This window comes from Erithacus rubecula (assembly GCF_903797595.1).
Source record: "Erithacus rubecula genome assembly, chromosome: 28".
Lineage (NCBI taxonomy): Eukaryota > Metazoa > Chordata > Aves > Passeriformes > Muscicapidae > Erithacus > Erithacus rubecula.
In genome coordinates this window covers 161228-185896 of record NC_136680.1, presented here as the reverse complement: position 1 = coordinate 185896, position 24669 = coordinate 161228, and the positions used below count along the sequence as shown (strand labels likewise).

The 24669-nt window shown below is 48.6% G+C and overlaps 2 protein-coding genes across 5 annotated transcripts; both read left to right on the top strand.

Moving 5' to 3' along the window:
* The first annotated feature begins 10345 nt into the window (after window positions 1-10345).
* On the top strand, window positions 10346-19164 carry TPM4 (tropomyosin 4). 4 transcript variants are annotated; one of them, XM_079328504.1, is made up of 9 exons: window positions 10346-10592; window positions 12553-12678; window positions 15764-15897; window positions 16150-16267; window positions 16694-16764; window positions 16986-17061; window positions 17351-17413; window positions 17493-17562; window positions 18789-18940. In XM_079328504.1, the coding sequence occupies exons 1-9, from the start codon at window positions 10479-10481 to the stop codon at window positions 18869-18871; spliced, it is 855 nt and encodes a 284-aa protein (XP_079184630.1). In that variant the 5' UTR covers window positions 10346-10478; the 3' UTR covers window positions 18872-18940. The 4 variants fall into 4 exon arrangements, with proteins under 4 accessions (XP_079184630.1, XP_079184629.1, XP_079184632.1 ...); XM_079328503.1 differs by lacking the exon at window positions 18789-18940 and adding an exon at window positions 18085-18319; XM_079328506.1 differs by lacking the exons at window positions 10346-10592; window positions 12553-12678 and adding an exon at window positions 13636-13839 and having other exon boundaries at window positions 18789-19164.
* Window positions 19165-19334: 170 nt separating this feature from the next.
* RAB8A (RAB8A, member RAS oncogene family) lies at window positions 19335-22669 on the top strand. Its single transcript, XM_079328507.1, has 8 exons — window positions 19335-19544; window positions 19826-19886; window positions 20079-20139; window positions 20477-20554; window positions 20933-21022; window positions 21651-21716; window positions 22039-22089; window positions 22447-22669. The coding sequence occupies exons 1-8, from the start codon at window positions 19394-19396 to the stop codon at window positions 22537-22539; spliced, it is 651 nt and encodes a 216-aa protein (XP_079184633.1). The 5' UTR covers window positions 19335-19393; the 3' UTR covers window positions 22540-22669.
* The last annotated feature ends 2000 nt before the right edge of the window (window positions 22670-24669 follow it).

Genomic DNA, 24669 nt, shown 5'->3' with positions numbered 1-24669 from the left:
ATCACGAGAGTGGGATCAGCACCTCAGGGCTGCAGCACGGCAGGCACACAGCTGGCACACAGAGGAACCGGGTGACACAGGTGGCACACAGAGGAAACAGGGGACACGGGTGGCACACAGAGGAAACAGGTGACAGGTGACACAGGTGGCACAGCTGGCACGCAGAGGAACCGGGTGACACAGGTGGCACACACAGGAAACAGGTGACAGGTGACACAGGTGGCACACAGAGGAACCAGGTGACACAGGTGACACACAGAGGAGCCAGCCACACTTTGGAAAATGCAATGGTACCTCTGGAAGGAAGGAGTTATGTCAGCCACAGGCTGGAATGTACTGATCCTGCAAGGCAGTCACTTCAGAGCAAACACCATGAAGATAAGGAAGCCTTTTTTGCTCTTTTTCTTGAAAAGATCAAGTCACCCTCTTATCTTGTGGGTAACTTTTCTGAAGCTCATATTACAGGCATTAATTCCCTTGTCCGTTCTCCCCAACACAGACCAGTATTTTCAGACCAAAGCACTGACAGTTGAGGAGGATCTGCAACAAAGACAGTTGAGTTCAGGATCTGCTCTTCACTAAAAAGCAGCTGCTCTTGCCTAGCAGATAACAAAACAGTCTGATTTTCAGATTAGGCAGCAGTCAGCTCCCATTGAGAATAAGAGACGTGTCCACTCTCCCATGGGGGAACAAGGAGGTTTCCACCTTTCTTCCACACCTCCCTTTTCCTTCCCCAGCACATCATGTCTCTGCCAAGAACAGAAGCAAGTATCTTCACTTACACCACAGGCAGTGGAGATTTCCCTGGGCAATTGAGAAGAACTAAAGCTTCCACTTGCAACATTTTCTTTTCAGCTTGGGTCACTCCAAAGGTATGATTGTTTTGGTGGGGTCTGGGATTCTTGGGTCCTGGTTCTGCCAATGAGTTGCTGCAAAGGTTTGAGATGAGTCATCTCATGCCTTGGTGCTTTTGTTAACTCACCTCACGACTGCAGGATTGTGTAACACGTGTTCATTAAGCACCTTGTGGGAAACAGGAACTTCGTTTAGCACAGTCATGGTTTGGGAGCGTTTCAGGATGCCTGGACCTACAAAAATGCCAATAATCTTGAGGACAGAACAACACTACCCCTATTAGAGATGGAGAAACTGAGGGATAAAGCTCTTATAACCAAGAAAAACAAAAGGTCAAGCTCTGGTCCCCATATTCAGGTACCTCAGGTCATTTCCAGAGACCTGCAGAAACCCTCAAGCCCAGGCCTGGTGATTCCTTCTCCACTGGGGTGACACTCCCTTAGAGAGCCAAACTTTATCTCTGGAGTAAAGCCAGGGTCTCAGGGGTAACCAAGGTCTGATCCAGTTCCCAGAGCCAGCCAAGGGCAGACTCTCATTGAGGGCAGCCAGACTGGAGCAGCCCCACACAGCGTGGTGTGGGAGCTCTGGCCAGGGAGAGCCAAGGGGAGCAGAAGGATCCTCACGGCAGCAGAGCCTGTCTGCTGCCAGCCAGGCCATCAGCTCCATCCTTCCAGCATACCTGACAGCCTGACAGTTGCCAAATACCTCCCTCAGACACCTTTCAGACAGATCCTGTTTATTTTTAGGACGGCTCTTTCCCATCAAGGCTCAGATGCAAATCATTCTAGAGAAAGCGGGGATGGTGGCAGGAAGAAAGCAGCTGTGATTTTTATTTCCTATTATGTGGTTGCAAACTTTCCTCATGTACCCCCACTGCCCACATTGGGACCTTCATTTTATGAAAAGGGATGATATCCTAGCCTATGAAAGCAGGATAAGGAGAAGTATAGCAGTGAAGTCACTTATGAAATATTGAAGCAATGAAATCCTCACTGGAGCATGTGAATGTCTAATGCCAGTTTCAATTAATTCTGGGTTTTTCATTAAACCACTATTAAAAGAAAGAGGACAGGAGAAATAAGGGGAATTGACTTGAGCAGTATATTAAATACCTTAGTTTTGCTTGAGGATGTTTTATTATCTGTCCAAACCAATTATTTCACCAGCTCCTGATGGTTTGTGGGCTAAATAGAGGTATAGGGTAAAGTTCTAGATGGTCTTTCCTCAAAATTATTTTCTGTCCCCTACCCTGCACCTGTCTCTAGTGATGTCTCTGGTATGTCATATCTGGAGGATAAAACATGGAGTTGAAGTTCTGGGAATCCATAATAAAGTGTTACTCTGGAATTATTTACAAATCAAATAAAAACTTGTTGACTTAAGCTTTTCCCTATATCGAGGACAAACAAAAGACAGGCAAATATTCAGAGACATTCATTAGGAAAGCCTGAAAAGCAATTTAAAACCCAGGTGGGCTGGGATTTTTTTTTTTTTACAGACTGAAGAAATAAAGCAACAGCATTTATAAAATGTCGCCACTTCTCAGAGCTTCCTTACTTCATTGACTAGAGCAAAAGAGAAACACCTGCCTAAATTAAATTCTTTGTTAAGATGTCTCAAGATGGTTGAGATGATCTTGGGCCTTACAACTTCTTCTCAAAATGGCAAAACAGAGATATTCATTTCTTAGGTGGGTGGGTTTTGGTGGGGTTGTTTGACAGTGGCTATTATCCTGTTTGCTGTGCTGCTCTCCTTGAAAAGGGCAACAGAGAAGAGGGATGCTGCTCAATAAGAAAATAAAGGTTTCAATATGGAAATAAAGGTTTCAATATGGAAATAAATGTTTCTTGCTACCAGGAAATAAAGAAACCTTTATTTCCTGGTAGCAATCATAGGGAAACTGAAACATCTGGGAGAAATCTGACCCTGATACCCCTGGCAGAACCTCTAAGTCTTTGAGGACATGACTCAGCACTGCTGCTGTTCTGCCAAGGCAGACCCTTTGCTGATCCCTGAAGCCCTCTGACCCCAGGATTTGTGGTCAGTAGTTCTGAACACTAAGGATTTTCCTCTGATGTCTCTTTGGGTTGAGTTTGTGTTTGGAAGCAGAGAGGTGACCACCCTGGTCAGGTTGACCAGATTTACACCTGCAGTTCTACAGCACTGGGCACCAAAGAGGGGCTTTTTGTCAGGCTCCCAAAAAGCCTCAGTTCAGCTGGTGGGCACACTCTCAATCCAAGCACTGCTCTCCTTCTCCATTAGCCAAAGGTGCAGAGAGAAGGTGGCAGCACTGTGGACTCTGACACCCACAGCAGGTGCTGGGGAGCAGGAGGCTGGGGAAGGCTCATTCCTGAGTGAACAGCTGGGCAGGCTCAGCAGCAACACAACAAGGTTATAAATCTTCAGTCCAATATGCAGCTGTCACCTCATTCATCAGTGCCTTGGATATCTCAGGTGATGGGACAGCTTAAGGCACTGGTATTTCTATTTGTAAAGTACCAGAGGCCCTAACTGGAGCTGTGCCACCCCGTGCCAAGATGAGTAAGGCCTTTCCTACCACTCAGTGCTTCACTCCTCCTGAGATGTGCTTGCTTATGAAATGACTGGGCTCACTTTATATGTCAAGTTACATCTACAGCAAATGAACAAAGAGCTAATAAATGATTAATAAATGCTTTGAGGAATGAGTAATTAAAGGCAACAGCTTTTTAGAGTCCTATGGATAAGCACAAAATATGTAAGCCCAAGTGATAACGCTTTCTCCTGATACAACTTATCTGCAGCACGCTGCTCACATCTGCAAGAGGGCTTAGGAACACTATTAACTTCTTGTGCATCAGAAAAAAAGGGCCCTTCTGTGATAGAGGAGCACTTCTCCTGGGGATTAAGACACAATCCTCTTTGTTTAGACGTTTTAAATCCAGAGAAGCTGGAAGGTGCTTCCTTTAATGTGCACGGGAGGTGCGAGCGTCAAGCGCAGCCCCAGCCTCCCCTCCTTGCCTGGCACAGGGAAAGTGCCAACGTCTTCCTGCCCTTCCTAAGCCACAGCCAGGAGCTCTCCATCTGCTCCACCAGGATAATAGATTTTTTTAAGATAATACTGTCATTTTTTCTGCTATAAATGAAGATTTCTGGCACTAACACAGCTGAAGTCACCAAGTAAAGCAGATCCTGCTGCAAGTATCCAAATCAGACTCCAAAAGGCCCTACAACTGCCCTAGCCAGCTGCTCACCAAAAATATTGCACTGCTGGGAGTTGGTGGACTGTTTGGCATGGAATTGAGCTTCAAACAGGCTCCAGGGGAAAAAAAATAGGTATTTATATTTCATTTTGAAGGAGAAAACCTGCCTGGATTTGGAACACAAATTAACCTGCAAGTTTTCTGAGCAAAAGCTGGATGTGAGTTGGTGACATTTTCTGGTGGAAAAGGCAATGTGAAGCAAAAAAACCCTGGTAATGCACATGTTAAATGAACCAGTCAAGTGCAGACAATGGAAAAGCTGAAAAAATGATATGGAGGAAAGCATTTTGTGGTGGTAGCTATTTCTCACTGCAGTTCTTTATAACTTCCCAGATGGGAGATTCATGACCCTCAGAAGTCTGTATCCTTGGGGTTTGGCCTGAGGCAGCCCATGACTCACTCGCCTGAGAGGGCTGGCTACAAGCTGAGAAATAAGCAAGACAACAAAATGGTGGTGGAAACAGCAAAACAAAAGACAAATGAGCCAACTGATGGAAGAGAAAAAACCCAAAGCACTGCGCACAAAGGAGGGCCTGGATGGAGAGAGCCAAGGCCTGTGCCGCTGAGGACTCAGAGGAGCTGCCGTCCCAGGCACTCAGCTACGTCTCTTTCAGGCAAAACGAATTCGGGTGCCTCAGTCTTAAAAAGTGAGATGGGCAGAAACAGGAGGTTTGGGCTCTGTGAGCAGCACCATCGTTTCCAGAGGCTCGGGGAGAGGGAATCTGCGGGTCTGCATTGCCATCTAACGGCCAGGAGAGCTCGGAGCACGGGCTGCGCTGGACAGTAAAAACCTGCAGGAGACGCCGCAGGGACGGTGCCTTGCCCTAAATGCAAATCTGCCTCTGCAGCTCAAAGGTCTCACCAATGAAGACCAGGACAGAGAAAAGAAGGGCAGCCAAAATCTCCCGCTCGAGGCTGCCGATTCCTCCTTTTGCAGGAACTCCATTCTGTGTTAGCCAGAAATGTCAGCATTGCATTCAGGGTGGCATTTGCTTTCTTCTGCTGCACCCGATTCTGGCAGCAAGACAGGCTTCCCGGCAAACCTCATTATCTCAGGTGTTCAAAGACCTGCTGGGAAATGCAGGTAACTGGGATTATTGAAGAAAATAGGTAGCTTTCCTTTGGATATAGACACAGGAAAAGCAGATGTACTATTTTCATCACACTCATTCCAGTGCCTTCTGTTCATCCGTGGTCAGTACCAGATCCCTAATAAGAACGTGTTTCAGGTTGGTACTGGCACACACTGGGAAGGACAGAGGGAGAGCACCCTGCAGGGACAGCCCACAGAGTAAAAATTCACAGAGATGTGAGCCTTTGCAGATCTTGTCATTTAAAAGGAAATGTCAGGAAGCGACAAATTTGATGTTCAGTCTAGTGGCACCTTTTTTACTGATACATAATATATCGTTTTCACAACAGAAAGTTTACAAGTGAGATGATTATTAGGAAATAATTAAGGAATTTGGTAAAGGATTGTAAATAGCTTCTTTCTTCTGCTCTGAATTGCTTCTAGCCTTGATAGATGCAGCTTTGTGTATGAGGAGTTGAAGCTCAATCAGTGTGAAAGAGAGGAAGGAGATCTTTTACAGCCCAAGTTTAGGGCAGAGAAGGAGCTGCAGGAGCAACTGGGGAATATGAAGTGTCTGTTTTCCCCAGTTAGTGAAATGGGCCGTGCTGTGGGTCTCAGCTAACTGCTGGGCCACAAAAAACGAGTAGGGATTGACAGCAGAGAAAATGTTGAGACTTGCCAAGTTCGGGCCACAGGTCTGACCACCCCCGTCTGTTCAGATCCCTGCTGTGACAAGCTTCCCTTACAGCCTCCAAAGGAATGAGCACACTCTCCAACAATCCAACTTCATTTCCTTCTGGTATCCTCTCATATTTACACACCAGCCACGCCAAGCTTTGCTCAGCCCAAACAACCCCTCAGAAAGAAAAGGAAAAACAAAGCAACTCTTATAGCCTGTAAAGCATCTTCCTGCCTGCTGAAACAAACAAACAAAAAAAGAAATGGTTTAGAGTGTTCTTCTTTCTCTTGGTTGCTCAGTTTCCCAAGCTAATGAAAACCAGAGGCTGTGGGACTGACAGGATTATCATCACTGAATTCTTCAGGAGTTTCTCTCCAGTTCGTGAAGCAGGGAAGGGAAGAAGGGCATGGATCTGGTTGAAGGGCTACAGAGGGTGACATGTCTCTTGATGTTCCTTTTTAAATGTGGCTCTGAGTCATGCAGCAGAGTTGATTAGAAAAATTATCTTCCTGCAGTTGAAATAGAAAGGAAAAAGAATCCTGTTCAGTGTTTGCTTCCCCAGCTCTGATTCTAAACCTGCCTGAGACTGTGGCAGGAAGGCGGCTGGTGACCTGACTGGAAAACCACTTGTGCTCCTCTCAATCACAGAAATTATGAAGAGGCTGTGAGAGCAACCACAGAACAGCTCAAAATGCACACTTAATGGTACAAGCAGCTGCTGTCCCAAGGAGCAGCACGTACAGCCTTGCATCAGCCTCCATTCCACAAGTCCCTACGTGAGCTGGGTCAAACAGGGCTAACACTGTCCTTGCCACTCTGTTCCCTCCCCTTGGGTCTTCAAACTGCACCCCCAGCTCGCTCCTTGGGCCGGGGAGCCGCGGGCCGTGCCCTCAGCCCGGGGAGCGCAGCCCGGGAGCCGCGGGCCGTGCCCTCAGCCAGCCCAGCCCGGAGAGGGCGGCCCCGCCGCCGCCATCTCGGCCCCGCCGCCGCCCCGGCCCCGCCTCAGTGCCGCCCCTCGGGGCGCGCCGCCGCCATCTTGGGGCGGGGTGAAGGCCGCGCGTCGGCGCTGCGGGCGGCTCTGGGTTTTCGTAAAATTAATTCATTTTGATTTAAACGACAACAGCAAATCGTTGTCGTGTTTTAACCCCAGCTGGCTAGCAAGCACCACGTAGCCACTCGCTCGCGCACAAGCAGGATCAGAGAGAATCAGAAGGGTAAAAGCTAGAGAAGTCGTGGGTTGAAAGTTTTATAGGGAAAACAAAAGCTGTGCACACAAGAAAAGGAAAACAGGGAATTAATTCACTGCTTCCTGTGGGCAGGTATTGCGCACCTTCAGAAGAACAAGGCCTCATCCCATGGAATTGTGACATGGGAAGACAAATGCCATCACGCCAAACGTTCCTCATTTGCTGCTTCTCCCCGTTTATCTCCCAAGTGTGATGACAGATGGTCTGGAATATTCTGGCGATGTGCCCTCTCAATCTCTCATGCACTCCCAGCCCCCTCCTCAGCATGGTCCTGTAAGTCGCAGGAAAGGCCTTGGCCTTGTGCAAGCTCAGGAATAACAAAAACATCACTATATTCCCAACCCTGTGTTCAGAACAAATTCAGAACACAGCCCGGTGCCATCCGTTAGCCCATCCATCGGCACTGTGCTGGTGTTGGCTTCATGTCCACTCTATCATCATGTTTAGTTCAATAAAGGGCACACTTTTCCCTAAAAGTCTCTTCCGAAGGTCTTCCAGTGCCGTGCATCTGAGCCCCAGAGGATGGGGAAGGTCTGGGTCCTGTGCCGAGCGCCCTCGTGGCTGGGGGGCTGCACAGGAGCTCAGCTGGGGTGGAGAGAGGGACCCGGGGCTGCAGAGAGCAGAGAACGGCAGAACGGAGCAGAGAACGGCAGAACCAGGCAGAGAACGGCAGAACGGAGCAGAGAACGGCAGAACCGGGCAGAGAACAGCAGAACGGAGCAGAGAACGGCAGAACCGGGCAGAGAACAGCAGAACGGAGCAGAGAACAGCAGAACGGAGCAGAGAACGGGGCTGCAGAGAGCAGAGAACAGCAGAACCGGGCAGAGAACGGCAGAACAGAGCAGAGAACGGGGCTGCAGAGAGCAGAGAACGGCAGAACGGAGCAGAGAACAGCAGAACGGAGCAGAGAACGGCAGAACCGGGCAGAGAACGGCAGAACGGAGCAGAGAATGGCAGAACCGAGAGCAGAGAACGGCAGAACGGAGCAGAGAACAGCAGAACGGAGCAGAGAACGGCAGAACCGGGCAGAGAACGGCAGAACGGAGCAGAGAACGGCAGAACGGAGCAGAGAACGGCAGAATGGAGCAGAGAACGGCAGAACCGAGCAGAGAACAGCAGAACGGAGCAGAGAACGGCAGAACGGAGCAGAGAATGGCAGAACAGAGCAGAGAACGGGGCTGCAGAGAGCAGAGAACGGCAGAACCGAGCAGAGAACAGCAGAACGGAGAAGAGAACGGCAGAATGGAGCAGAGAACGGGGCTGCAGAGAGCAGAGAACGGCAGAACGGAGCAGAGAACAGCAGAACGGAGCAGAGAACGGCAGAACCGGGCAGAGAACGGCAGAACCGAGCAGAGAACGGCAGAACCGAGCAGAGAACGGGGCTGCAGAGAGCAGAGAACGGGGCTGCAGAGAGCAGAGAACGGCAGAACCGAGCAGAGAACAGCAGAACGGAGAAGAGAACGGCAGAATGGAGCAGAGAACGGGGCTGCAGAGAGCAGAGAACGGCAGAACGGAGCAGAGAACAGCAGAACGGAGCAGAGAACGGCAGAACCGGGCAGAGAACGGCAGAACCGAGCAGAGAACGGCAGAACCGAGCAGAGAACGGGGCTGCAGAGAGCAGAGAACGGGGCTGCAGAGAGCAGACAACGGCAGAACGGAGCAGAGAACGGCAGAACGGAGCAGAGAACAGCAGAACGGAGCAGAGAACGGCAGAATGGAGCAGAGAACGGGGCTGCAGAGAGCAGAGAACGGCAGAACGGAGCAGAGAACAGCAGAACGGAGCAGAGAACGGGGCTGCAGAGAGCAGAGAACGGCAGAACGGAGCAGAGAACAGCAGAACGGAGCAGAGAACGGGGCTGCAGAGAGCAGAGAACGGCAGAACGGAGCAGAGAACGGCAGAACCGAGCAGAGAACGGCAGAACGGAGCAGAGAACGGCAGAACCGAGCAGAGAACAGCAGAACCGAGCAGGGCATGGCAGAACCGAGCAGGGCAGAGCCATCGTGTGCTCAACACGACTGCACTAGGGAAAGAACTGGGGGAGGGGAAAGCTGGATATCAGGAAAAGGTTCTTCCCCCAGAGGGTGGTTGGGCACTGGACACATTCCCAAGGCTGCCAGAGCTCCAGGAGCATTTGGGCAAGATTCAGGCACAGGATGCATTGGTGGGGTATCTGTGCAGAGCCAGGAGTTGGACTTGATGGTCACTGTGGGATCCATCTCAGTATATTCCATGGCTTTATGCTGGTGCCCAGGGTATCAAAGTCCAAAAGTGCTGCCAGAAAATTTCCAAATTTCCAAAACTGCGCTGGAAAATGCTGTACATCAGTACATGAGAAGGTCAGAGCAGTCAGGACAAGGCTGTGTCAGGCTGTGGGGCTCAGCAAGAGCCTGTAAAAGGATGGAGTGGTTTTGGGGATGTTTAATGAGCTGCAAAAGGAAGCAGAGCTCATTCTGGGGCTGTTGGATGCTCTGCTTGGTGTCCTCTGTCAGTGGAGCTACTCCTGTGCTCCCCAGAGCCTGCTCTTCCCTGACAGAGTGAAGGTGACTCCTTCAAACAGCAGAAGGAATAATTTATGGTGCTCATCAGACTGCAACTTCAGGTGTTGTTCATTTCCCCAAGTATTTAGTGAGGGAAATTTCAAGGACAGGCACTCAAACTCACTGAGTTTGCCTTAAGCCTGAACTTGACATCTAAATTTGAGCTCTCTTATGTGTTATACTATCACACATTATAGCTAGTTCCTTAACACCAGTGCTTATTTTTACAGCAAAAATCTCTGCTGTCTTATATTCTGTATCTTTTTACAACTTAATTTTAGCTACTTCTTAAGCATAGATTTTTAAAAATTCGTTTATTTATTTTATGTATTGATTTATTTTGGAGTAATCTAAAGAGATCCTTCCCTTCATTAGCTTCATTCTGTTATTCCAGGAAGGCAGGCCATCCCCAAAATCTGCTGGGTTGGTTAATTGCTCTGCACACACAAAGAGGAGATAATCAGCTTTTCTTCAAGCATGTGTTCATATGTCAACACTTTTGCTTCTGTCAGAAGCTTAAAAATGGAAACAGTTTTCTCTTTAAGAAAACAGGACCCAAATAAGGACATGGAGTGGTGAAGATTCCTCTCGTGAGTCTGTTCCAGCTCATTCCTTAGAAAGGCTGTGGATGGAACACCAGAGAAGAGGCCAATAGATCTGGGTTTTGTCCAGGGGGCTCTGGGTTTAAAGCTCTCTAAAACCACTTGTAGCTCATTTTCCCTGCGACTTGCCTGAGTACAACTTCACTCTCTGTCCTGCAGAGACAAGCTGGTAAAAACCTAAAATTTTTCTCATCAGATTATTTTAGCTGCGTGACAGATCCTTGAGCCTGTCCTTGAGCAAAAATGGAAGCTATCAAGAAAAAGATGCAGATGCTGAAGTTAGACAAGGAGAATGCCATTGACAGAGCAGAGCAGGCTGAGACGGATAAGAAGGCAGCTGAGGACAAATGCAAGCAGGTAAGTGGAAATAAAATCACTGCCTCTGTGTGTGCTGTGGAAATAAGTGTAACAAAATACTGTGTGGAATGTTCTGATTCAGAAAGCAAAATAATTTGATGTCAGTTTTCTGTTAATATTCTTCTGAAGTTTTTTTGCCTTTTTGTTATGCTTGTACAGCCAGGACTAAGCTGAAACTTCTCAGCCATCTCAGTCTTTCCAAAATTAACATCATCCACAGATTATTAACAGTACTTTGTCCAAGTTTTCTTGAATCTTACATAATTGTTCTAAATTTCTCATGCTTTGATTCCATGCAAAAGGCCTTTACATATTTAAAATCAAAGCTGTAAGCCCTGACACCTGTAGGACTAGTGCTAATAGAGTTGGCTGTGTCTGAACATTAATTAAGCCTCTCCTTGAAGAGAATTAATAAAGTTCACTTCAAGTTCTTGGTGCAGAAAGTGCCCCTTAGAGGTGCCACCTGAGACAGGAGATATGCTCTCTTATTTTTTTGGTCAAGAATAATGGGAAATATCTTAATTTGAATGCTGTTCTTTTAACTGAATTCTAATGACAACATTTTCATATTATTTTGCTTTTCAATGTCTTTATTCTGAATGTCTGTCTCCTATCCAAGCTTTGGTATTCCCAGAATGATCTTGAAATGTTAGCTGAGTATGTTCAAGTTTTTACAGCACTTCTTGTAAAAGTACCCCATCTTTCCCTTTTACGTTTCTAAATTTGGCTGCTTCTACATCTTCCACACTGCTCTAATATGTTGTAAGCATTCATCTGGCCTAATATTTCTTCTTCTTTAGAAAAATAAACCTTTGATCTTACTCCTCTTTTCTGAATTGTCTCTTTTTTTTTTTTTTTTTCTAAAGCTGCTTTTTTAATGTGGGCACAGTACTCAAATAGTTACTTTAATATTCATACACAAAGCCAGCATCTGCTTCATGCTGCTTACTGTCCCTCTGTTAGAACAGCCGAGCAAGGTCTGCAGTTCTCTCACACTGGCTGGTTACTCTCTGCAAGATAACAACATTCCAGAATAGCACACTTCCAAAAATGTCTTTAAAACTCTCAGTGAAACTAAAATGAAGGAAGTACACCAAAACACACACTATTTTGATATAGTAAATTTCTGTCAAGGTGGAGCTAAAAGGATAAATCAGTGTCTCAACAAACTGAGGTGTTTTGTGTTGCAAATGAAAGGATGAGGCAGATGGGTTTGCAGGCCCACCCTTATCAGCAGCAAGCCTTTGATAACGTGAATTCTTCAGGGAGCACGAGACAGTTTGCCACTAAACAGTCTCCCAGCACGTTATAAATAGCACCATTCTGTGAACAATATGGATTTATATGGTATGGAGGAGTCTGAACACTTTGTGTTGGGCCTCAGTGAGAGAATAATCCAGGTTGGAAAGGACCTCCCAAGCCATGAGTCCCACCTATAGCAAGGCCAGCCCTGTTCCCTCCTACATCCAGGGTATCTCATTGGGGTTGAAGTGTCCTGAAACACAAAGATCATTAAGGAAGGACCACAAATTTTTTTCAACTGTACAGGAATTGAATAGTTTCCTGAAAAATCATCGGTGATAGTGTTAGAACAAACACTAAAAGGACATTATTCAAAAACATCTATAATTATGGTGCAAAACTGCTGCAGGATGTCCAAGGGGGAAAAAGAATTAAATGGAAAAGGGTTTATACAAAGTTCTGTATTAAACCAGATCCTCTGTGTGTCTGTGACAGCAGGCAACATTATTCAAGAATGACATCTTTTTAATGATCATTCCCTGGCAACTGCTACCAGTTATTCTCAGACTACTGTCACCAGCAGAACTTTGATCTGGTCTTTTGTGGCCCTTTGTATGATATATTTGGTTAAAACAAATAGTAAAGAGTGTTTTTCTCACATTAACTGTAACTGATACTACATCACTGTGCTCACTTTGGGGTTCTTTTCTCTTGAAAGGTAGAGGATGAGCTGGTAGCTCTGCAGAAGAAGTTGAAAGGAACAGAAGATGAACTGGATAAATACTCAGAGGCTCTCAAAGATGCCCAGGAAAAACTGGAGCAGGCTGAGAAGAAGGCCACTGATGTACGTATCCATGGCTAACACTTGCCCATAACTCTGCTCTGTGTTTTGTACGCACTTCACTGGTTGTATGCACGTTTGCGGGGATAGCGAGGCGGGGTTACGGTGCAGGGGTTTGAGCCTCTCCCCTCCTCTGAAGGGAGCGGGGCTAGTCCGCACCGAGAGCACGGTGCGCCCGGCTGCCCCGGGAGCCGGCACCGCCCGGGGCGCCCGGAGGGGACCCCGAAACGGATGGGAATCCTTTAGGAAAGGAGAAATCTCCTTTAGCAGAAATAAACAAAATGGTGACTTTTCAAGGAAAATGGGACGGCAGCAGAACTGTGCCGTAGCATAAGGTGCCCTTTGCCTTCATCCCCGCGGCAGGGTAAAGGCCAGGGCAGGCTCCCCGCCACACCCCGGCCGCCGGGACAGCGGCGGAGCGCGGGCAGGGCCCGGCAGCGGGGCCAGCACCTCCGCTCGGGCGGGGGCGCGGCTGCATCCCGAGCGGGGAGGGGCCGAGCGGGGCCGGGTCCGCATCCCGAGCGGGGCCGGGTCCGCATCCCGAGCGGGGAGGGTCCGAGCGGGGCCGGGTCCGCATCCCGAGCGGGGAGGGTCCGAGCGGGGCCGAACGGGTCCCGGGCCGCATCCCCGAGCGGGGAGGGTCCGAGCGGGGCCGAACGGGTCCCGGGCCGCATCCCCGAGCGGGGAGGGTCCGAGCGGGGCCGGGTCCGCATCCCGAGCGGGGAGGGTCCGAGCGGAGCCGAACGGGTCCCGGGCCGCATCCCCGAGCGGGGAGGGTCCGAGCGGGGCCGGGTCCGCATCCCGAGCGGGGAGGGTCCGAGCGGGGCCGAACGGGTCCCGGGCCGCATCCCCGAGCGGGGAGGGTCCGAGCGGGGCCGAACGGGGCCGCGTCTCAGTCCCGCCGGTCCCGCCGTGCCGGCCCGGTCCCAGCGCGACGTCACCACTCCACCTCCAGGCGCGTGACGTCACAGGCCATTGAAAGGCGCGGGCCGCCACGTGCCGCGCTCCGCGCCCAGCCCGCCGAACGCGCCCATGGCCGCGCCGAGCTCCCTGGAAGCCGTCAAGAGGAAGATCCAGTGCCTGCAGCAACAGGCGGATGAGGCGGAGGATCGCGCCCAGGTCCTCCAGCGGGAGCTGGACCTGGAACGGGACCTGCGGGAGAAAGTGAGACCGCCCGGGCTGCCTGCTCGCCTCTCTCGGTCGCTCTCTCCCGGGCTGCTCCTTCCTTCCTGTCTCTGGCTCTCTCTCGCTGGGGCGCGCCCGGCTCTTCCCCGCTGCGGGCGGGCGGCTCGGCCGCCGGCACCTCCATCCCTGGGCTGTCCCCGCTGCGCTCGCTCCGCTGCGCTCGCACCGCCCGCCGCAGCCCCGGCGCTGCCGCAGCGCCGCGCCCGCCGCATCCCGCGGGAGCCGGGCCGGGGCCGCGCTCGGGGCCGCGCTCCTGCGGCAGCGGCGCTCCAGCGCCCATCGCACCGGGGAGCGCTCGAGCGCTTGCTGGGAAACGCTGTTTAATTAGGGAAAAGCGCTGCATGACACGGAGCGGGGTGTTCCCGCCTCTCGGCGCCGCACCGCTGGCTTCAGCACAGCTGGGAAATGTCCGAACTGCTGAAAAATAACTTTCCGTCCTAGTTTTCACAGAGAAATGCGAATTCTCCGCTAGCGTGCGGCTCTCCCGGGGTCGGACAGCTGGTTTCACTTAGATTTGTGTGCGATCAGCCTTCCCGGCATCTTCCTGCTATTTTATCACATGTCAGCGAGTTAGTTTTACCGTATAAGGACTTCGGGCTGCTGCTGGGAGAGGTGGAGCCAGGCTCACCCCAGATTCCCAGTGGCCCCGGCTCCATAGCTTTGGAATCTTGCTGAATTAAAATGGGACTTAAAAGTACCCTGGCTAGTGAAGGAGTTCCTGCCACAGAACAGATGCCAGTTTTGTACATGATCGATGCCTTGTGTATAAATCGGGAAGTTAAACACTACACTGGGTAAAAAACAGATTAAATGTTGGATAATTTATGACTAGACGAATCTTGGGTCAGCTTCCATTTGGATCAGCCACTGAACTCCTTTCCAAGATGGCTCAGAAGTGAATGGAAACCACTTCCTCCAGCTTAGGAGTGGTCAGTGACCAAATTTGCTAAGCTGCAGCAATTTTTTTTTTTTCCCCTGAAGTGTTTTAACATAAAGCATAAAACAGTCGTCCCTCCAGGGTTTATATCACATAGAAGTGTTTGGAAGACAAAAAAGTTAATCTTGTATATGGCAATCCTTCTCAGATTTGGGGACAACAAATGCACAAGCCTAGCAGTTTAAAAAGCAGGGCTTTTTTTTCCTTCAAAAACAAGCAACTAAAGGAGCCGTATATTAATAAACATTTGTGGACATCAGTTTGTCCATGCTGTCTGCATTGAGCATTTCTCACAGCAGTCTCTTCCATTTATTAACTGATCTTTTTTATGCGTTAATGGTGTTCCAATTATTGTGAAGTTTATTCAATAATATACAAACAGATCTTACTAAGAATTAGGCATCCTGCCTAATTCCTTTAAGTACCACAGGAAGCAAAGTGAACTTATTTTAAGAATATATCTAATTTTGTCCCAAAAAAGCCTGACTGTGCCGTGCTGAGGCCACTGTCTGTGCCCAGCTGACGGCGTAGATTGTAGAGCGTTTGCAGGCTTGGGAGCCAGGATGGATCAGGAACGGGCTCAGGCTTCACAGGGAGCTGTGACAGGCTGTCACTGTAACCAAGGGCAGAGAAAGCAACGGTGAAGGTTTTGGAACTATGCCATCCTGGAAACAGTTCATCTTTTAACTTTTGACAGACGCAGCCCTGTGAAGTGCTACAAAAATACCCCGATCCATTTGCAGTCCGGTAGAGTTCCTTTTTGTGTGTCAGGAATGATAAGTGCCATTAAAAAAAGAAAGAACAGGCACAGACTCCATACCTTGACATTCCTGAGATGCCACAGTTTAAGCAAACAAAGGAGCAGAGGCAGAAGGGCCCGGGAGATGCAGCCCGAGGAGCGGGTGGCGGGAGCGCTGCCAGCGGCCGTGACCTGTGCGACCCCGCTCGGGCGGGGGTTTCACGCAGGCTGAAGGGGAGGTGGCGGCTCTGAACAGACGCATCCAGCTCGTGGAAGAGGAGCTGGATCGTGCCCAGGAGCGACTGGCCACAGCCCTGCAGAAACTGGAGGAGGCTGAGAAAGCAGCAGATGAGAGCGAGAGGTACATTGTTTAAAAATGAATATATATGAGCAAAATATTCCTGTGTAATTTCGTATCTGCGTGTGCTAATGTGGGCTGCAGGTCCGAGACTTGAAACTTTTTTACAAGCTTGATTGGGTAATTCTGTTAGCCTTGACAAACACAATGGTCATAATGGGCCACTTTTGAGTAACGAATGTCAAGTTCCATTTTGTGAAGTTGAAGTACAAGTGCCAAAATGCTTCTACATTAAACATGCTTTAACTTCTGCAGAGGAATGAAGGTTATTGAGAACAGAGCAATGAAAGATGAAGAGAAAATGGAAATTCAGGAAATGCAGTTGAAGGAGGCCAAGCACATTGCTGAAGAAGCCGACCGCAAATATGAGGAGGTAAAAGGGAGAAGGAAATGGTGAAACGTACTGGAGAGCCATGAATAATAATGTCACTCCTCAGTTTAGTCCCTCTGTTCACTTGGCACTGGGTGATGCTTCAACCTTGGAACATTCCCAGCAAGGAGGAATTTAATTTGAATTTGATTTGCAGCATCTTAAGTACTTAATGCTAAAAATAGTGCAAAATCTAACTAATTGGGGAGGGCTGTTACATCTGTGGGTGTATGCTTTAACCTCATTCCCTTACTCCAGAGGAAGCAGGAGCAGAGTACTGCTGAGTTCATTCTGAAATCTGACAGGAACTTGTTCCCAGCCTGTGGCAGGGGATGGAACTCGATGGTTTCTGAGGTCCCTCCCAACCCAAGCCATGCTGTGATTCTGTGAGTTACAGCCTGGCCTGACACGGCTGTTGTCTTTTTACAGGTTGCCCGTAAACTGGTTATTTTGGAGGGTGAACTGGAAAGAGCTGAGGAGCGTGCAGAGGTGTCTGAAGTGTGAGTAACTTTTTAGAATACAGGAAAGATCAACACTACATTTCATTAAAAAAAGTCTCCTGGAACGCAGGCACATAGTTAGCACTTGTAGAAAAGTTTGTTTGGACACTATATACCCAGTTTTCTTCTTTCAGACTTAATTACTTCGTCCCTTGTATTTTTTAGATTACTCCAAATCATAACAAAGACTAGCAATTCATACTTCTGTTTTCCCCTTACAGTAAATGTAGTGACCTTGAAGAGGAGTTAAAGAACGTCACAAACAACCTGAAATCATTGGAAGCTCAATCTGAAAAGGTTGGTTATTTCAGTAAACTAAAGAATATGGGCAAAGCAAAACCTTGTAAGTAGAATTCATAGAAATAAACCAGAAATACAAAGCAAATGAGAGGTTTTACTTGCCTGCTTGTGGATACCACTTGATCAGTTCTGCCCAACAAGCCTGAAGGTGTGGGGGAGAGGGGAAAAGCACAGAAATGGTGTTTGCAGCTGTTGTAAAAGGAAGAATGCTTATAAATAGGTCACAGTTTCTTAAACAGTTATTGTTGCTATATCTTCCCTCAAAGAATGTTTATTGCTTTCACAGTACTCAGAAAAAGAAGATAAATATGAAGAAGAAATCAAGATTCTCTCTGACAAGCTGAAAGAAGTAAGTTTGGCCATCTTCAAACTGTCTTTGGGCATAATCTTTCTAGGAGTATCCAATGATTCTATTTCAACATTTTTAGGCTGAAACTCGTGCGGAATTTGCCGAGAGAACTGTTGCCAAACTGGAAAAGTCTATTGATGACCTGGAAGGTATGGAATGAGTCAAGTTTCTTTACAAGTGGTCAGTTTCAAATCAGAGAACAATTCTAGGAGTGGATGGTGGATTTTATTGGGAAATAACAGCAACTCTCTTCAGGCATATTGGTACATGGGTGTGATGTGTCCACTGGGCATCTGCCCTGTGTGGTGGAAGTTCTCCTGAAATAGGTTTTCTTTCATAAAGTTGGTAACAATGACCTGATTTTAGCCAACTTTCAGATAGAGGGACTCAAGGGCTCAAGATCCCTGCCCTACTGAATCTGCTTACTGGGAAAATAATTGTGAGATTACAAAAAGACAGGAAGTTTACATAGGTGAAACTTCGACCAGGCAGCTTTGTGGGTGTTTTGCTTTCCTTCTGATACTCAACTACACCTCTGTTCTCTTCTTTTGTTTTCCTCCCCAACTGCTTTGGCTGCTGTTGCCTTTTGCCTGTCTCCGTTCTCCTCCTGTGGCCTCTTCTCTCCCCTGCATTTCTTGCTGGCCTGTTCCTGCTGCCCTCGGGACTGACAGATGAGCTCTACGCTCAGAAGCTGAAGTACAAAGCCATCAGTGAGGAGCTTGACCATGCCCTGAACGACATGACTTCTTTGTGACCTGCCCTTGTGTGGGGACACAGGGGGTTCTCACTGTGTTTTCTCGAGCTTTTCTTGCCTGTAATCCCTGTCACTCCTGTGTCACTTCCACAAGCGACCCTTCCACCTCTGTAGGAGCTCAGTTCAATAAAACATGATACCTCTACCTTTCATCCTTTGGGGTTTACTTCTGTATAAATCACCTCAAATACACCGGTGATCACACCCAGACACATTTAGCTCCTCGTGTGGGGGTGGGCAAAACACAGTCAGGATGGGACAGGACCTGGCAAACACCAACTCTAGTGTTCCCAGGGATGTGGGTGTCAGCAAAAAGCTTTCAGTGGGCTCAGTGTCTACTTGTGCTCCACCAGCCTGCTTTAAAATCTCCCAAAGTCCAAGGAAAACCCAGCAGGATGTGTCCTATAAATGACACATTAAAACACAGGTCTTTTCACATCTCGTGAGACATGTCCAAAAACCTCCCTTAAGGACGGGAATTACAAAAAACTGGCCCCGTTTTGATGATATAGCTTTAAAGGCATCTTAAATATGAAGGTAAGTTACCCAAAGTTTTATTTAAAGAGGAAAGGCTATAGAATAATGTAATTTAAATCTTGTGTTTCTCCTCTTTCCCTCCAGAAAAACTTGCTCAAGCCAAGGAGGAGAACTTGGGCTTGCACCAGACACTGGACCAGACGCTAAATGAACTGAACTGTATATGAGAGGCGAGAGCTGAGCAGCCAACAGGAGCCAGCCCTGTCCCTGCAGCGCCCCTCTCCTTTCTCTCTTTGCGCCCTGGAAAAGCCGATTAAGTTATGAGCAGCGCGGCCGCACGATGGGCTCTGGGCAGCCCCGGGCGCCGCCCCGCCGGGGCCGCTGCTCGGCCGTGCCTGCCTGCTCCTCACGGTTCCTTAGTCCTTGCGTATAAACCCCAGTAGAAGCTGCACCCGAGCGGCGGCGCCGCCCCCGCGGGCACCTGTCCCTGCTGTTTCATATTAAACAATTTCTCACAGTCCCGAGGCCTCTCCACGGCTTTTTGTACCGCTGCTGCTGGGGGAGTGACGTCATGGCGCGGGCAGTGACGTCACTGTAGCCGCCCCTCCTCGCCAGTCCGTACAGGAAGTGACGAGGAGCCGGCGGCGGAGCCGACAGCCAATCGCGGTGCCGCTCACACCCGGGTCGCGGCCGCTCACCAATGGCGTGCCGGCTGCGTGCGCTCCCCGCCGAGCTCGACCAATGAGCGTATGGCGGGCGGGGCCGGTGCCATCAACATGGCGAAGACCTACGACTACCTGTTCAAGCTGCTGCTGATCGGCGATTCGGGCGTGGGCAAGACCTGCGCCCTGTTCCGCTTCTCCGAGGACGCCTTCAACGCCACCTTCATCTCCACCATCGGTGAGCGCCGGCCGGGGCCGGGCCGCGCCTCGCTGCGCTGCGCTGCGAGCGGCCCGCCGGGGGTCCCGCCGGGGGTCCCGCCGGGGGTCCCGCCGGGGGTCCCGCCGGGGCGCTCCGCGGCGGGGGCGCGGCCGTGTCCGGAGGGGCGGCCCGGCCGCTGCCGCGGAGCAGCGGCGAGGGAGCACTGGGCACGTGAAACTGATCGGCGGCACTGAGGGGAAAGCGCTGGGACTTGGCCTTTGGGCAGGACGTGTGAGTAAAGGAATCGGTTCTCGTTTCAGGTATCGACTTTAAAATTAGAACGATAGAGCTCGATGGCAAGAGAATCAAGCTGCAGATCTGGTAAGGCTTCTCTGCTGCAGTGAGTGCCCGATAGCCGCACCCTGTGGGGTGCCTGGCGATGTGATGGGTGTTTACCCACTTGTCTTAGAACCCAACAGGTAGTTCTAGTGCTCTGAAGACTGTTTTGAATTTGCTTTACACTTTTGTTAGTGTTAACTTGAGCTGCTGTGGACGTGGTTGTGTCTGTTGCAGGGACACGGCCGGGCAGGAGCGGTTCCGGACCATCACCACCGCGTACTACAGGGGAGCCATGGTAGGAGCAAATCCTGCGGGGAGTTTGTGGCCGCTGGGGGGTCAGGTCAGCTGCTCTGAGGTGGAACTCGCAGCTGACCCTCTCGCAGCATGGTCTGCCAGGCTGGACCCTCAGCAGTGCTCATGCTCCCAGAGCTGCTGAAGCTGTGCTGGGATGACACGGGACTTTGAAAGGCAGCTCCCTCCATGTTTTGCTCTATAAATACATGTCCCGCACACCTTATCTCACTGACATTAACTGGGAACCAGTTGGCAAAAATAGCCACTGTTGAGTCGCTCCTCTCTGCGGTGGATAAACCTTTAACTCCTGCTAAAACAATCTTTTTCATTACCTTTAGGGCATTATGTTAGTGTATGACATCACCAATGAAAAGTCTTTTGAAAATATTCGGAACTGGGTGAGGAATATTGAAGAGGTAATTTCTCTCTTTCCTTATTACTGACAGTTAAAGGTGTCATTTTTTCCTCTGAAAGTAGTTGAAGCTTTAATTGCTTCAGAAGCATTACTGAATGCCCTGCAGAGTACTCGAAAGATAAGTGGGGGTTTGTTGTGAGGGCTGTAGTCCTTATACTCTGAAGGCACCTAATGTGACCATTTCCTGCCACAGTAACTGATCCAAGAATTGCCATGGTGCAGGTCACATGCTGGGATGAGGGATTGGTGGGAGCCTGGAAATCTCTGGAAGATTCTCAGGCCTGGCATCTTTGTTTTGGGTACTCAATTAGACCTCATCTGTCTGACAGTGTTTATCTACAAAAGCCAAGCACAAGTCTCTGGTCTATGTTTGTTTCAGCATGCCTCTCCAGATGTTGAAAAAATGATCCTGGGGAACAAATGTGATGCAAATGACAAAAGACAAGTCTCTAGAGAGCAAGGGGAGAAGGTGAGTGCTGTGGCTTTGATGTATTTTGACTCAGCTTTCCAGAGTCTAGAAACTGCACTGATGCTTGTCTGCCGTCGTAGCACAGTTGGGGTTCCTGAGTGGAATGACTGAACCTTCCCCAGGCTGTCCTGGCAATGCTTTTCCCCACTGGGATCAAAAGCAGAACTTGCCTTTAGGATTCTTGTCAATTATCTAACAGATGCAAGGCAGTGAGCGGGACTTTTCTAAAAGGATGCTAGAGTTGGACACAGAGAAAATGTCTTTTTTGGCTGAAAGCCACTGAGACAAGGTAGATGGGATTGTCTTTTCTGATGTCAGGTATTAGTTTGTCGAGGCAGAGTTTTTTTCTGCACTGTGGGTGTTGGGAGACTGATGAGGTATCTGTGCAAGAAACAAATAAAAACCAGCAAGTTAAAAATGTGTGCAGAATGTAAAAGAGCAGAGCAAAGCCAGTGAGAACAGATGCCAATTGCAGCAAGATTTAATTCCTGATTTTTGCAAATTGTTCTGCATGAGTAAATCCCCAACTCCGCTGACTGGTGGCAGCAGGGACAGATGCTGTACTCAGGGGTGTGTTTGGAGCTGTTCCTGCAGTTGTTTAACTAATGTGCAATCTGCTTTTGTTCAGCTTGCTGCAAGTTTTGGGATTAAATTCATGGAGACCAGTGCAAAAGCAAATATAAACATAGAGAATGTAAGTACTAATGCCTTTATCTCATATTTATTGTCCTCTTTGTGCAAAGCAGCAGTGTGGAACAGTTGCCCATCCCAGTGGGATGCAGAGCTCCATTGTTGGGTGCCACAGAGGGGTTGTTAAGTGTTTTCCTGCAGTACAGACCCTGGCTGGAGGGGCCAGTGAGGCTTTGGGGCTCAGAAAGGAGCTAGAGAAGGAGCAGAGGGGAAAATACTGTTCTTGTGTAGTATGTCAAAACTTGGGAAGGCAGCTTATTGCTAAACAAAACTGTTAGAAAACATTTTATTTATCCTATAACACTGAACTGTTGGACTTGTCACAGGCATTTTTCACTCTTGCGAGAGATATCAAAGCAAAAATGGACAAAAAATTGGTGAGTAACTGATTTCATCCATGCTGGATTTAGATAGGAAAAACAAGCAAACCAAAAGCCATATTGCAAGAACTGTTTTACAGTGTATACAAATGTATCATAGTCTCTTTCATGAAAGATCACTGAAAGTTCTAGAAATGTATTTTTAGTTTGTCAAGGTGTACTCTGATGTTGGCTGTGTCTGCATTTCAGATGCAGTTCTCCATTTTTTTTGTCGTGGCTGGTGTAAGACTCGGATAAATGATTGAAGCTTCTTACTGATTGTGGGAGAGGTTTTTGTGTATGTCAGGCTTGGTTCAACAGAATGAAGAATCTCTTGAGTATAAATAAGTAATTGGATATTCTTTCCATCTTCAGGAAGGCAATAGCCCTCAAGGCAGCAACCAGGGAGTCAAAATCACACAAGACCAGCAAAAGAAAAGCAGTTTTTTCCGATGTGTTCTTCTGTGAGGGACACGGCCTTAATCTGAGCTGGACGGTGCCTGTGCTAAGTGAGGTTTCCTCTTTCTGTGGACTTAGTGCTCCCAACATACCTTGTCACTTTGTGACCATCTGAATAAGAAATGGTGTATTTTGGTAACTGTCTGACTCTTCAGTTTTGGAGATGAAACAAGTTTATTTTTGTCAGATTGCCACGGGGTGTGTATTGTCTAGCAGAGGAAGAACGGATCACGTGACCTGGGATGCAGCACTACTGCTGACAGACTTCAATCTTATATCTGTCACGTATCCAGTTTAGAAAGATGAAGTTATGATCAAAATAAGGAACTTAAATGCCACTGTAATGAAATCCAGGTGTGCATACATGGTACATGTGCATATCCAGTTTGTAGCTGCACACAGAAGAGTGGCATGAGAGCATCCCAGAAATGCACCAGGATGAGCAGCGCAGGCTGATGCTTTCCCAGGAAGTACAAGGGAGCCTTCTACAGCTCCACCTCTTTACTCCTGCAGAGAAACTCCTTTATCTGCCTGTCTCCTACTCAGTTGTTTTACTCTAGACAATCCACAAGTACAATTGAAGTTTTAAAAAAATTCTCCTCAAAGGAATCTCTATATTTTTTAAAAAAGAATATGTGCTGTAAATAGAATGGGTCCTTACCATTGATAATTCATCCATGTTAGGTTTGACTGTTTAATTAAGTACTCCAGACATTCAGACATGTTTAACAGGAGCTGATGGCTACACTGTGTCCTGTACAGATGATTTGTCATCTGTTCTTGGACAACCAGGGTCAGGCAGGGAGACACTTACATAAAATCCATCACCTTACAGTGGGTGATTTTTACCACTCTCCCTGGGAAAGACTGCAGACCTGTCAAGCTACAGTAGGTAGTTTTAAATCATGACAAGGAAATGCAGTGCACTGCTCCCAGCTGTGTGTTCCTAAGCACACTTGCTCACTTATGCAAATCAATGTTGCACATCAGAACAGTTTCTGCCAAGAGGCTCTCAGACTGAGACTGTCCTTGCTGCTGGCTGACCGCAGCTGTCAGGCAGCAGCAGCCTGTTCTCACAGGAGCTCTCTGTGTTCCTCATTGCCACCAGCCCAGTCCAGCACGCTCCAGTGTGAAATGCCAGAGCCAGGGCAGCTCTGGGGGATGCTGGCTCCCAGCCCAGGAGCTGCGTTAGAGCCCGACTGCACTGGACTGATGGCAGGGGCTGCATTACAGCCCGACTGCATTGGACTGATGGCAGGGGCTGCATTAGAGCCCGACTGCACTGGACTGATGGCAGGGGCTGCGTTAGAGCCCGACTGCACTGGACTGATGGCAGGGGCTGCGTTAGAGCCCGACTGCACTGGACTGATGGCAGGGGCTGCATTAGAGCCCGACTGCATTGGACTGATGGCAGGGGCTGCCGGGGCTGCGGCCGGGACTGGGCAGTGCTGCACCTGACTGCAGTGAACACTGCACCTGTGTCCTGCAGCCTGCTGTAACTGCAGCTTGCTCTGTTCATATGGACAGCTGCACTTAAGGGTAACATTGAACTTGGTTTTGGAGTTGTGGAGTCTACTCACCAGTTTTGTTGTCTTCAAGTCTGTGGTATTGAACTCTGGGCCTCAGAGTAGTTCTAAAAGGTGTTGCTGTAGTTAAGTATCTGTTGGATTCACAATTAAACTGTATAAATCTGCAGCATGCAATTGGGCCCAACAGGAATACTGCCTGTTTTAAAATGGAAGATTTCACTGTGTAACTTACTGGTTTATAAAAATGCATTTTAAATGCATTTTAAATGCATTTAGATGATCTCTTTCTGATTAAAGCTTTCCTCTAAGCAGAACCTTATGATGGTTTGGGTTTTTGTTTACTTGTGGCTTTTTAGCATGAGGACTTGATGAACATGCCCTTTAGTGGATTTACACACAGATGTATTTGTAGGATAAAACCATGTTAAGTTACTGAGGAGGCTTCAGAGTGTAGTTAATACAGAGCTATAGACTGGACAAGCAGCACCTCTGTCTTGAGCTAAGGATATTTTTAAAAGTTTGTGAGTACTTCAATAAATGATTGAGGCACAACTGGGGCAGTGATAAGATAGGCTGAATTTCCTACATAACTGTAAGGATTTGCTTCTGG

What these genes read in the sequence shown, in the direction of transcription:
- TPM4 (XM_079328504.1), top strand. Translation starts at nt 10,479, where the DNA reads ATGGAAGCTATCAAGAAAAAGATGCAGATGCTGAAGTTAGACAAGGAG. An exon ending in CTGAGAAGAAGGCCACTGAT is followed by an intron (nt 12,679 to 15,763) that starts GTACGTATCCAT and finishes GGTTTCACGCAG; the next exon opens with GCTGAAGGGGAGGTGGCGGC. An exon ending in CCGACCGCAAATATGAGGAG is followed by an intron (nt 16,268 to 16,693) that starts GTAAAAGGGAGA and finishes GTCTTTTTACAG; the next exon opens with GTTGCCCGTAAACTGGTTAT.
- RAB8A (XM_079328507.1), top strand. Translation starts at nt 19,394, where the DNA reads ATGGCGGGCGGGGCCGGTGCCATCAACATGGCGAAGACCTACGACTAC. An exon ending in CACCTTCATCTCCACCATCG is followed by an intron (nt 19,545 to 19,825) that starts GTGAGCGCCGGC and finishes TTCTCGTTTCAG; the next exon opens with GTATCGACTTTAAAATTAGA. An exon ending in CAAATATAAACATAGAGAAT is followed by an intron (nt 21,717 to 22,038) that starts GTAAGTACTAAT and finishes GACTTGTCACAG; the next exon opens with GCATTTTTCACTCTTGCGAG.